General features: G+C 29.6%; 1 protein-coding gene across 1 annotated transcript in view; it reads right to left on the bottom strand.

The window, feature by feature from the left end:
• Window positions 1-381: 381 nt before the first annotated feature.
• The window catches only part of LOC142324525 (Kv channel-interacting protein 4-like), a 720250-nt gene continuing 705913 nt past the window's right edge, over window positions 382-14718 (bottom strand). Inside the window, exons 6-8 of the mRNA XM_075365357.1 lie at window positions 6540-6752; window positions 4275-4472; window positions 382-650 (exon numbers count right to left, since the gene is read on the bottom strand). Of these exons, the coding sequence (XP_075221472.1) occupies window positions 4362-4472; window positions 6540-6752 (324 nt within the window). The 3' untranslated portion in view covers window positions 382-650; window positions 4275-4361. The remainder of the gene's footprint in view (window positions 651-4274; window positions 4473-6539; window positions 6753-14718) is intronic.

The raw sequence follows: 14718 nt of genomic DNA on the forward strand, positions 1-14718 counted from the left end.
CATAATGTTAAATGCATATTTTGTTAAATTTCATAAATATTTACAAATAAAAAACATAAAAATTTCAATTTCTTATTTAAATAACAAATTAAATATATAAAACCATCTTTTATATAGAATTTATAACTTAGATTAATAAATTCAAAATGCATACAAGTTTTTTCTACTCCTTGAGTAGTAGTAATTAATCTCAACTAAAACAAACAACAGTACAGTACAGTAAAATACTATTAATAAAAGAATGTTATATAATCAAACCACATTACTGAAATTTCTAATTATTTCCTTAATATTGAGAAGTACTGTACAATAAATAGATTATTAATCATATTTATTATAAAAACAATGGAAAAATATTTTAAAAGAAATTCTGTAGTTTAACATAAAATTAAGTACAAACTCAAATACATATGGAAATAGGTGGTGATAAGTAAAAAAAATCATATTTTTAAATGATTTTATGATGAATGTAAATATTAAATTTTGCACAACACATGATTTCAGTCAATTGTCTGACCCAAAGCATTCTTATCATTCAAGCTGTTTTGCTCAAGGCATTCATACCATATTTTAAAGCTTCATTTAAATCTTCTTCATTTTCTTTTTCTAAAGCTGTCACAGAAACAACACCGCCTTACAAAATTTCATTCCTAGAAAACAAAATTTTAAAAATTACCAATTTTTTTTAGGATATAGACTAATATACCTATCACCAGGGGTATATCCAGGCTCAAAACAGAAAGAGGAGCAGCTTTATGAATTTAACTTCTTTCTTGGAGAAATGGTAATTGATGACAGTGGGTTGCTATGCAATCATACACAATAATAACATTAAAGAATAAAATACTTATTTAAAAAATAATAATTTTTTATCAATAGTTTACAAGAATAAGATGCAAATTGTCTAACTACAATCTCAACTAATTACTCCTCGCTAGTGATTCACCCATTGTTGGTGAATACCAACAATGGGTTATGTTAAACATTCGTTTAACATATCTAACCACCCGTTTAACCTTTTTTCACAAATGGTGCTTCTGAGCTATGTTTTAATTCACTGAAGGGAGCTAAATGAACGCTTGACAGTAATTGTTGTGCAGGGCTGTGAAAGCAATTTCAACAGAGCCTTCTAACAGACGGGAAAAACAAGTCCATCTTTTTTTAATGAATGACTATAGTAGCTGATAAAATTCAAATGTATGACTCTTATCATTAAAACATTAAAAACTTATGGAAGAATCATCAATAGACAGACGATAGATATTTTTTAAAAACCACTTTTTTGGATCTGGGATCTTTAAAACATGTACTTACATATATAAGCATATCATAATCATAAATTTGTCACAAGGTAGTTAAATATTTTCCTTTCTTTACTGACAAATTTAAGGTAGAGTAGCAACAAGCAAATTTTACTGACATCAAAACCGAGTAATTGCAAAAAGCAATATTGGTAATTAGACCATGTTTTGAATTATTTTTAATTGTTCATCAAAAGTATTTGTTCAGGTTGGCTATAGATATTCACTTTAACAAATTACTGCACCTGATATTAATATAAAAAATGTATTTATTACCGATATGTAATACATTACAACAAATTAATACTTAAATAGTAATAATAATAAATAGGCTCATGAACATTTTGAATTTCTTGTCTTTTAACCTCACTGAGTCACTGTCCTTCATCAACTAACCAGCCACACAACAATTCAGTTCGTTGCCACTAAATCTCACTTCCACTCCATCACATCTGACTGAATTTTTATTTTCAACAGTATTGATAATTCAGAAGAACTTAACAAACATCATAAATTTAATATGTTGAAAAGATCCAAAAGAATCCCAAGTAGCATAACATTAACAAGCATAGAAAGATAACCAAAAACTGAAGAATAACAAATTTTTAGTTACTTGCTTTTAAAGCAAGATATTAATGTAACACTTATGTAAATTTATGGTAAACATTCCAAGTTAAGTAAAAACATATAAAGAAACATCACAGTAGGCTAATTACCAAAAAAAAAATGTTCTAATATCTCTTGTTACAGTAAAGTGGATGACAGGTGACTAACAAGAAAAAACAAACTTTACAATCATAAAAAATTGTCACTACTTACACACTTGTGTGAAAGTAACAACTGCAGTAACTCTAATCAAAAATATGTGCGCCCTTATATACTTCGTAAATAGCTTCTGGAATATTCCCACTGTATCATGAAATGAGATAAGAATACCAGAAGAAAACTCTATTCTAGAAAATTCTTGTTTTCTAGATTAGTAAGATGGCATACCGTTCTTTAATTTTCTCACAAATGGTGCGAGTGTTTTGCTTTATTGAAAATTTTTTCTATCTTGAAAGGGGGGGGCAGCTGCCTCCTTGCCACCCTCTGGATACGCCCACGCCTATCACTAATGTTAACATAATTTTAAAATTAAGAAAATATTTGGATGTGCATAACTTATACAACTACCTAATATTTCTATACTACTATATAAAGATGAAGAGGATTTTTGTATGTTTGAGATAAACAAAAACATTACTCCAACCATTAAGCGCAACCAAATTTTTTACCCATGTTTCTTGGCGTAACTGAGAAGGTTTTTAGATATACTTCATCATCAAAAATCTCAAAAAACCAACCAGTCAATTGCTTTGAAATTTTCAGGATAGATTCGTATTATACCATGGAAGGTTTTAAGCTGCAGACTGAGGTTCTAGCTCCCTTGAAGGTTAAAATATTAAAAATATTCATTATTTCTTCACTCCAAGGAGGTGAAGTTGTAAAAAAAAGATATTCATTAAGGAAAAAAGAATAATCCTTTTACTTTATTATATTTCTACCTCAAGGTGTGTATACTTCAGTTACCATAGCTATATAATTCTAACCCATCGAGTTGGTCTAGTGATGAATGTGTCTTTGCAAATCAGCTGATTTCAAAGTCGAGAGTTCTAAGGTTCAAATCCTAGTAAAAAAAGTTACTTTTATAAAGATTTGAATACTAGATCATGGATAACGGTGTTCTTTGATGGTTAGGTTTCAATTAACCACACATCTCAGAAATGGTCGACCTGAGACTTCACTTACACTCATACATATCATCCTCTAAAGTAATCCTGATGGTGGTTCCAGAAGCTAAACAGAAAAAGAAAAGAAAGTCTACATAATTGTATCTTTTGTAATTAAGTTTCTTTTCCAGGTAAATCCTGAATACTTTAATTGTTATTTATCAGTATTATTTTCATAATCATGAGGATAACGAACAGTGCGGTGGTTCGGGGCGCGTCTACCCTCTGGGTAGATGGGAACGGTGACAGAAGCAAACTCTGCAGGTGTCAAAGGCACTGTCGCCTTGCAACACGGAATGGTGAGCAAATCAAGCTGTGTGATCCTGAGTAAGACCTGTGGCCTTGGGAGGCCCTGAGGAATCCCTGAGTTGGCTCCGGGCCAACTCAGGGCCCTGAGGATCCAGATTCTGATTAGATGGCCCAGCTAACATAATATAAATACAATGATAATAAATTATACATAAAAGTAACTAATTGCACCATTAAATCTAATAAAAAAACAATAGTAACTAACAATACCTTTGTAAATCTGCTTTCTTAAGTAAAGCTGCTCTTTTCCTAAATTTAGGAAAAGAGCAGCTTTTCCTAAATGTGTATTTTTAGTTCGGTTACCCGATACTAGTCAGCACTACATAAATCTCTCCTAATATATTCTAATACTGTTTTTCATAAAATCTAAAAAATGTTTACTAAATCATGTTCTCAAATTCTATTCTAAGAATTACAATATTACTACTTTTTCTTTATTCATAATTTACAAACTAAAATAAACATAAATTATGCCCATGAACCTAAACTGAAGAGTCTTCTTAAGTTTTTTCAAGTGTACTACATATCATGAAAGGAAGTCAACAAGAATATATGTATTAAAATATGTAAATATATATATATATATTTGTATATGTAACATATATAATATTTTCAATTTAATCTGTCATGCATGAACTTAAAAATCATTAATAAAAATGAGATAACCTATTCATTTTCTGGAATCAGATAATAAGTTTAAATGGAATTGAATGCTTACGTTATTGGTGTTCATATTTTAACTGGGGTTCACTTAATGATGCTGTCATAACAATAATTATTAAGCTGAGATTGGACAAAACAGACTGCCAAACTGTAATTAAATAGTTTACACCGAATTGTTAGGCAAGCATAATTTGGAATGAAATCGACATAAAACAAATTAAGTAATACTGACATGTATTCCACATTAGACTTTTGATGAAAATGTCACAGACAGAAACAAATTTATGATGATGATGAATGAACGTAAAGGTACAGTCCATCACAATACGGTATCCAGAGTCTCCAGTGACTGTAATATTTGTTCATCTCTTGAACACCATTCTACCAATTCATCAATAGTTACAACACCATCCTTGTTAGTATCAATTAACTGTAATCAGAATAAAAACCATTATAAAGAAAAGGCAGCAAATGAAAACAAAAAAATGGAATGGGAGTAACTAATACAGAAGTTACACATATCGGATATATGTAACATATATCTGATACAGTATTCTAGGCAAGGTGAGTATTTTGCTATGAACTGTACAAGTGAAGGTTAAAATACATGAATCACGTGAAAAGTAGTAATTCATACATTTTAACTGACATTCTTCAAGAGTTAAGAGGAACCACATTCTATTCACAAGTGCATCATGAATATTTTGGAACACTACCTGTTGATTCAGCAATATTCAAAATGCTATGATTTTACATCCAATTCTTTTTTCTTGATTGTAGTGTATAACCTAAACCTCCAACTTTAAATTAAAGACTAGATCTATAAAAAAGGTCTTGTTGTGGAATACAAATGTAGGTCGTCTGCAAACTTTACAAACAAGAAAAACATTCATCAGTTGCTGTATTTTCCACAAAAATAACTGAAAAAGATTTCTCAAGAAATCAGCTGTCTCTAAGTTCCATTCAAAAGACTACAAAATACTTAGGGCATTATAGGATTCAAGAAGTACATAATCTTCAAGAACCTGACTTCAACACAATTCTTCAGTACTGCTGTAGGTAATTAGTTCTTTAAAACAGTGGTGGCTTGTAGCTAAAATTAGTGAGGGTGCTGCTCCAGAAAATGTTTTCTGGGCCTTTTCAAGGACATGGTTAAAGTTTTCTGTAAAATAAATGAACAAAAAAAATGAATCAAATAGAATAGCTGGTAGCAGGATAATAATCTAATTTTACACTTTATCACATTCAAGAATATGGTACACGGTTTTTAGGCACAATATGCTTAAAAACCATATTCAGTTTAAATGAATGAATAATAAAATGTCAATACAGATAATATTTTTTAGTATTATGAGATAATACCTTAAGAAAATGTCCACTTAAAAACACTATAGTCCAATGGCGCTTACTTAATTTAAATTTCTGTGTGTACAGAAACAAATACATAATTAGTTTTTACTAATTACTTTCTCTTTCACCCTTTCAGCAAGTTTTTGAACAGATTTGGTAATAAAAGAGCTTTTGCTTTCCACCATCTTCTGATTACTACTAAAAAATAGCTAAACCATTTTCATATTCCTACCACCGACTGAACTAGTAAAGGGAAAAACAAGGAACGTTCCTTATACACATGGAGTAAAAAAAACTACCTTCCACCAGCACGCCGACACTGTGGGAGCGACAGTGTCCTCTCTCTCTCTCGCAGCCTTGTGCACACGCGCAGCTTTCTATGTGCGCATGTGCACAACAGCCAAATACCACGCTGGTGGAACTGTGAAGCGCACAGTTCCATACAAAGATTTTTTGTATATTTTTCATAAACTAGAGGATGGCTACTGATTAAGCTTAAGGATTATATATTATACAAATATAAAGAACGAATTAAAGAAAAAAGGCCTCATTATATTAAATTATCAATAATATCAAGTGGAAATAGGGGGTGTTGCAGTTCCACACTGCCTATACACGAGCTGCCACTGCTTAAAAGATATGCAAATCATATCTTCAAAGATATGACCATAAAGATTTATAAGACCAAGATTATATATTTGTACAAAGATATGTGGTAAGCTTTTGAAACTTTTTAAGTAGGTGAAACATAGTTTCATTTTTTCAGATACATTAACAGCCAAAACAATGGAATGTACTGAGAATCTCCTTATTTTTCAGGAAAATACTTTTGCTTTCTAAAGAAATACTTAATATTTGATGTATTGTTTCTAGATGAAAAGTAAATGTGTCCATCTTTTCTATGACATTAATTATTAAGTGTTACTTGGAAATTATATATTTAGTGTTGGAAACTGATGAAGGTTTAAATTTTTGAACAGAAAGTTTTTACAGCAGGAATTATTAAATAATGTGCTAATTCACATTTTCAACCTGTATTAAAGAACTCAGGTGTTTTAAGTAATTGGTTTTATAAAAAGCAACTATAAGTTTTTTACTCAAAATATTAATAACATCTAGAAACAAAAACAGTACTATGAAAACTAACATGGAAGATTTTTTCAACATGTTCCCTTGCAGAATGTTCATCCACTTGTGGTTGTGTTGATCGTCCAAGCATCTCGTATATACTTGAAACAACATCCAACATTTCCTTTTTTGTTATCAGTCCATCACCATTCAGATCATATAACCCAAATATCCATTGTAATTTTTCCTGAACACTACCACGTGATACCTTGGACAGAATTCCAAGAAAATCCTGTAACAAAAATAATAGTTTTATGGTAATAAGTTCGTCAAAAAATAAAAAAATAAAACAAGCCTACAAAATTCTAAACATTTCTTACTCATAAATTATAAAGATATACTTTATTCATTTGCTAATCGAAAGAAAATATTGTTTTACTACCTCATCGTTTTACTTAAAACAATAAAACACTTGCTTTATGCTTTATTACAAAATGTTAAGATTAAGAGTACATTAATTTGTTAGTTTACACTACCTGTCCTAGTCTTTGCTACAGCTATGATGCATGTAAAACAACTTGAAATACAAGAGGCAACAATCAGAGTTGTTTTTTCTGAGAATAATGATACTTTATACAGCCAATCAGTCCACAAAGGTGTCACTTGTATTATCTACATTTTGGCTGGTTTTTCATAAATTATGTGTTACATTTTGGAAAATCACAATTAAACCTGAAAAATATTGATTAAAATAATCTAAACTACTCAAAATTCCTACCAGCTTGGACTATTCATCATGTCCTAATACAAGTCCATCATACGAGTATATTGATGGAAAATAAAAAAAATTATTTCTGGAAAAACAGTGATAACATAAACTTTTAACCACCGACAGAAATATCTTCTTTCTTAAAAATAATTTAAAAAGTTGTTTAAAGTTATTATGATAGAAAACTTTCACAAAAAAAAAATTTAATAAATTTAAAATTATAAAAGTCTAACACCAAAAAGAGAGAAAATAAAATAAATTCATTTAAAGTTCAATACAAAAATTCAAATAATATGACATCTTTAAAAAAAAAATTAAGATATTGCATGAATTTCCTGATCTTCCAATCCTCTCCCCTCATTCTCTCTTTCTTACACACACACACCCTCTATTTATTTTTTGTCTTTCACTTACATTCTCTGTATTTCCAACACACATGAATGCATGCATGTTTTTTCATACAGTAATAAAAAATCAATGGAAGGTATAAAAGTTAGATTGGGTAGAGACTGTAAATTTGATTTTTTTTAAACTGAATTATGCGTATATTACATTCATTAATAAATTATGCAGAAAAATAAATGAGATGCTTGTTGACTGATTTACCATGCAACAACTGCTACACATCTTATGTAAGATGGAATTTATTTATGCATGCATTCATTTATAAATGGCACTAATTTTAAATGCATAAAGAATATTTTTAGGATTACAAAACAAAAATCTTACAAAAACTGACCAATTATATGAGAATTTCATTAGAACTTAATAATTTAGTTCATTAATATGAATATATATTTTTTTTTATAATAACATTTTAATTAAATATTATGAGTTGTAAATATTATAATTAGTATAATAAATGAATTGTTTTACAATTTATTAGATCTTATCATTGTTCAACAATGAATTTTCTTTAATATTGATAATAAATTTAATTTCCTTGCTGTCTAATTCATATGTAATACAGACATTTTCCACAACTTCGTTTCTTATAAACTAACTCTGTTATCAGTTAAGTTTCTAGGCAATGGTGAGATATAAATAATTTCTTTGAGCTTTATGCTTATAACAAGGCAAATGATCCGTTACACTACTTTTAATGTTTCTTTTACTTTGTCATACGCATCCTAAATTACATTTTTACAATTCTTATCATACAGAAATTCAGAAAAATATTATTTACTCATTCCAGCCATCTAAATGCAATACTGTCCATTTAGTTTTATGTAGAATGTTTTATTTTGGCACTTGTTTCAGAATGGAACATTCCTCTGATAAGGAGGAAAAAATTCAAGGAGCAGCCTAGTTATTTTTTTAAAAGTTTTAATATTTAATTACCATTAATTTATCATACAGGAAAATAAATAATTCATAAATAAAGAGCAGGTAAAGAAGATTTTTGAGGAGGACATCGCAAGAGGTATGAGTAAAAAAGATAAGGTAGAAAATGTAGAAGAAGAATGGGAGAATGTTAAAAAGGAAATTCTTAAATCAGCAGAAAAAAACTTAGGCGGAATAAAGAAAACTGGCAGAAAACCTTGGGTTTCAGACGATATATTGCAGCTGATGGATGAACATAGAAAATATAAGAATGCTAGTGATGAAGAAAGTAAAAGGAACTAACGGCAATTAAGAAATGCTATAAACAAGAAGTGCAAACTGGCGAAAGAAGAGTGGATTAAAGAAAAGTGTTCAGAAGTGAAAAGAGAAATGAACATTGGTAAAATAGACGGAGCATACAGGAAAGTTAAGGAAAATTTTGGGGTACATAAATTAAAATATAATAATGTGTTAAACAAAGATGGTACACCAATATATAATACGAAAGGTAAAGTCGATAGATGGGTGGAATATATAGAAAAGTTATACGGAGGAAATGAATTAGAAAATGGTGTTATAGAGGAAGAAGAGGAAGTTGAGGAGGATGAAATGGGAGAAACAATACTGAGATCTGAATTTAAGAGAGCATTAAAAGATTTAAATAGCAGAAATGCTCCTGGAATAGACGGAATACCTGTAGAATTACTGCGCAGTGCAGGTGAGGAAGCGATTGATAGATTATACAAACTGGTGTGTAATATTTATGAAAATGGGGAATTTCCATCAGACTTAAAAAAAAGTGTTATAGTCATGATACCAAAGAAAGCAGGGGCAGATAAATGTGAAGAATACAGAACAATTAGTTTAACTAGTCATGCATCAAAAATCTTAACTAGAATTCTATACAGAAGAATTGAGAGGAGAGTGGAAGAAGTGTTAGGAGAAGACCAATTTGGTTTCAGGAAAAGTATAGGTACAAGGGAAGCAATTTTAAGCCTCAGATTAATAGTAGAAGGAAGATTAAAGAAAAACAAACCAACATACTTGGCGTTTATAGACCTAGAAAAGGCATTCGATAATGTAGACTGGAATAAAATGTTCAGCATTTTAAAAAAATTAGGGTTCAAATACAGAGATAGAAGAACAATTGCTAACATGTACAGGAACCAAACAGCAAAAGTAACAATTGAAGAACATAAGAAAGAAGCCGTAATAAGAAAGGGAGTCCTACAAGGATGTTCCCTATCTGCATTACTTCTTTACATGGAACTAGCAGTTAATGATGTTAAAGAACAATTTAGATTCGGAGTAACTGTACAAGGTGAAAAGATAAAGATGCTACGATTTGCTGATGATATAGTAATTCTAGCCGAGAGTAAAAAGGATTTAGAAGAAACAATGAACGGCATAGATGAAGTCCTACGCAAGAACTATCGCATGAAAATGAACAAGAACAAAACAAAAGTAATGAAATGTAGTAGAAATAACAAAGATGGACCACTGAATGTGAAAATAGGAGGAGAAAAGATTATGGAGGTAGAAGAATTTTGTTATTTGGGAAGTAGAATTACTAAAGATGGACAAAGCAGGAGCGATATAAAATGCCGAATAGCACAAGCTAAATGAGCCTTCAGTAAGAAATATAATTTGTTTACATCAAAAATAATTTAAATGTCAGGAAAAGATTTTTGAAAGTGTATGTTTGGAGTGTCGCTTTATATGGAAGTGAAACTTGGACAATCGGAGTATCTGAGAAGAAAAGATTAGAAGGTTTTGAAATGTGGTGCTATAGGAGAATGTTAAAAATCAGATGGGTGGATAAAGTGACAAATGAAGAGGTATTGCGGCAAATAGATGAAGAAAGAAGAATTTGGAAAAATATAGTTAAAAGAAGAGACAGACTTATAGGCCACATACTAAGTTTTTGAAGATTCTTTTCTAAATCAAAACAAACACACTTTGTTTCTTCATCAGCAAATTCTGTAAAACTGAGAAACTGTTTTCACTGCCGCTAAAACATCTGGAAGATTTAGTGGGTTGATGTCTTCATCGTGTCACTATAGTTACCTTTGTTGTCATTACCAACGTCCCTGTCTATTTCTGCTAGTACTGAAGCCACTACATCATCATCTGTTACAGTATCATACATTTCTAAATCTTTGTCAACTTTTTGATAATCTTCAAACAATGCATTTGATATTGATTGGTTTTGCAGACTATTGTCCCATTCTGCTAGATTCTTCTTTGCATGCGAGGTCAGTAACTTCACCAGCCTATGGTAAATATCCTGCATGTCGAAAGCAATTATTTACAGTCAGCGGACTCATTCTATGATCTTTCTAACATAATTATAGCATCCAGAATAGTTATCTGTGTTTCCTTTTTTGATCTAAATCCTGTGTAATTTGTAAAATTATGTGTTTTTTGTAGTGGACTTTTACCGAACACGGCTTGATCTAAGGACTGTAAGACTGCTGTTATTTTCAGTTGTAAGAACACTACCTTTATACACGAAAGATTTTCAACGTGTTGATGAGCCGAACAGTTGTCAATGAGCAGCAGTATTTTTGTCATTTTCAATCTTCAATTCACTGTCCCATTTTCATAATAAAGACGTAAAGATATCACTTGTCATCCAAGCTTTCTTGTTACTTTTGTACATAACAGGAAGCGATTTAAAGTTTCAAAACATCGAGGTTTAGCACTTTTCCCTATAACCAGAAGTTTGTTTTTGTCAGTTCCAGTCACATTTGTAGCAATTAGTACTGCTAGTCTTTCTTTTGATAATTTTTCCTCCGAACACATTTCGCCTGTAAACAGAAGGGTTCTTTCTGGCGTCAGTTTAAAAAAAAGACCGGATTCATCAGCATTATAGAATTTTCGTCCGAACAGCCCTCTTTTAATTTTGGCCAAATGGTTTCTAGCCATTCTTCTGATACAACAGTTGGAGGTGCTGTGGCTTCGCCGCTTACTCTCCCAGACACACCGTTGTATCCAAGCTGAAGTTATTTCTCGTGATTTACCGAATTTTTTGGAAAAATCGTTCGCCTTAGTTTGCAACGTTAAATAAAATACTGTACCTGCATGATATGATACGCTCACAGCAAAAGATTAATAACAACTGAATGTGGTTGCTTCAGTTTACAATAATCTGGTACAGGAAGAAGATAAGAAAAACAAGAACTATAGTACATATGCAGGTAAAAAAGAAAGGGTGACTCAATTTAACCGTCAAAATACTTCTGTAAACAATGTAAACACAACAATATAAAACGTAGATTTACTACGTAACTGACGAGTCACTTCTGTCCGCCATTATAAGCGATAAAATGTTGCACTGTAGTAAAACAAATGTCATAATAACCGATTTGTCACTACAACCGTTGTAATTATAAACAATATACATACTGTGTTTATGTATTAACAGTGTACCAAAACCAACAAAGAGACAAGTTTTTGGTCACTATATTGGATGTTATTACAAACGATACTTACTGTAATTGGATAGCACTGTTTAATAATATATATATATATATATATATATATATATATATATACATACAAAGTGTTTCTAAAATGGTGAGATATAACGGATTGAAAAATAAACATGGCCGCCATTTTGTAATTTGCGAAGGTATTAGTTTTATAAGTAGTCCTCATTTTTTGCAAATTTTAAAACTATTACAAAGACGCTTACCAAATATTAATGTGTTTCCTCTATCCGGACTTGAGATATAAATTTTTATATAAAAATAACAAAGGAGAAACTGCCATTTTTCCTAGGATATTTTTTGTTTAGTTTAAAAGTAGAATTTGAAAAATATAGCCAGCCCACCATTTTAGAAACACTCTGAGAATAAGACTACACCTTTTTTTTCACTGTCTTAAATCTTTTATTTGACGGAAGAAAATTCTTCAATTAAAACAAAAAAGAAAAACATTTTTGATTCAATTAAGAAAATGATTCATAGCAAGTAGATGTGCATTATAAAACGATTAGAATTCAGATAATAATCATATTAATTTTAAATTTACAATCCTTTTTTATTTTGAAATAACTATTTGGTAGGTTTTAGCTTAAAGTAATTTGATATTATAATATTAAGGAATTCATAGATATGATCATGCAAGTGTATAATGTTACACACTTTATTGACTGTGCACCAAAATACATTATTGCAATCCATACTCATAAAACTCATTCATTATAGAAAAAATATTTTCAAAAACTATATATATTCATCAGGAAAAAATGGAAAGTATTGTCTAAATTCTGCAGGATAAATAAAGGAGTTTAAATTGTTATGAGTTGAAAGTTAGTATTGTTTCAGAAGTATAAAATATTCGTGATGAACAAAACGTATGTTTTATGTGTAGGAATAGCAGCTGGATACAATGATTGAATAAAAGTTTTGCAAAATTTAGATATTTTTTAGCTGTGATTGTTGTAACTTTTTCTCACTCATTTAAAATGTTGAAAACTTCATACACATTTCTCGCTTCAATCTAAATTATTCCCACTTTTTCCACACCTACTTTTTCTTTCTTTCAAATGGAAACTTTGTTTTTATAAGAATAAATATTTTATTACTAAATACGGTTTCTTTGTGAAGTTAAAGATTTATATTCTGGTAAAAGACCCCCCTCCAAAAAAAATACAAAAATAAACTGATCTATGTTTAAAATTTCTAACTATACTGACTTCTGATAAAATTTTATTTTCAAAAATCTATATTATTGTAATCTATATTGTCTATTATTAAACGTAAATTAAAACATTGCAAAGAACAGAAAGAAATGGAGGTTAGTAAAAACTAGATGAATGAATAATTTCTCCAAAAAACACTGACATAATGTTTAATTCACCACAGAAGCTTTGAAAGTTTGTGTACGGGAATATGGAAATGTAGTTTTTTAGCATATGAAAAATCCCACGCCTGACCAGATTAGAACCTGGGACCTCTGGATGAAGGGCCAAAACACTCCACTCTACCATGAAGTATAAAAATTAAATTTGATAAGATATTGTCTTTATAATCCATTTAAAACAAACGTAGGTTATGTAAAAGGGAATTAATCTTAAATTTATACTCAACATTATAAATAACAAAAATTAAAAACTCTATTTTTATAAAAATTACATCCATATAAGTATATTGGTAAAAAAATTATAAAAACAATAAAAAAGTGTTTCAATTTTTTTTTCCTATATCTTTTTTCATCATTATTACCTTGCTAAATATTAAAAAATAATCCAGTCTTTTTTTAATATAATAACTATTTGTATTTACAATTATAATAAAAAAAATGTAATAATAATAATAATAATAATTCGTTAAACAAAAAAATCTCTATTTATAAGAAAATTATTAAAGATTGTATAAAAAAGCCTAAAAAAAATAGTACCTTTAAATTGAAATTATAATATTAAAAATGTAATGTTTAAAAAAGGATTATGTTAAGAAATAATTTAAACTGCATGCAGAAAAATATTCCTTGTATATATTTATATGTACAAAATTACAGAAAATACAATTTTTTTCTTAATAACAAAAAAATTTTTTTTTAATTTTTACCATCTCTTTACTTCATAAAACTTTGTTAAATATATGAAAGTTAAACCTAACAACAAAAATCAGAAAGACAATACTGTAAAAAATATAAAAAGACTTAACTGATTTAGAGAAATGATAAAATAGCTGCATATAAACTTTACGTTAATTGCGAGTAACAGTCTTCCAGTTATTAAAGTTGTATAAAAAAATACATATAGGCTATAGGCACACCAAAAAATTAAATTCTAATACTCCGTGGTAAAGTGGTAGTATCTCAGCCTTTCATCTGGAGGTTCCAGGATCAAATCTCAGTCAGACAGGGTATTTTTCATAAGCTACAAAATTCCACTTTCATATTACTACTTACAAGCTTTCAAAGCTTCTGCGATGAATTAATTCAGCAAGCAATCTTTTTAATAAAATAATAAAAGTGGGATACTAGTTTTTAAGAGCATACTAGCTAAATAGAAAAAAAGTAACAGAATCAAGAAAGAAAATACACGGCTGCCTATCAGAATAGTCTACCTAACTGGTTCAGAAAAAGAGGTAAAACAGAGTACAAAGCAAATTTCATATAAATAATTTCAAGGGGAAAACCAGTTGCATGTATA

Source organism: Lycorma delicatula, chromosome 5 (assembly GCF_047948215.1).
Source record: "Lycorma delicatula isolate Av1 chromosome 5, ASM4794821v1, whole genome shotgun sequence".
Classification (NCBI taxonomy): Eukaryota; Metazoa; Arthropoda; class Insecta; order Hemiptera; family Fulgoridae; genus Lycorma; species Lycorma delicatula.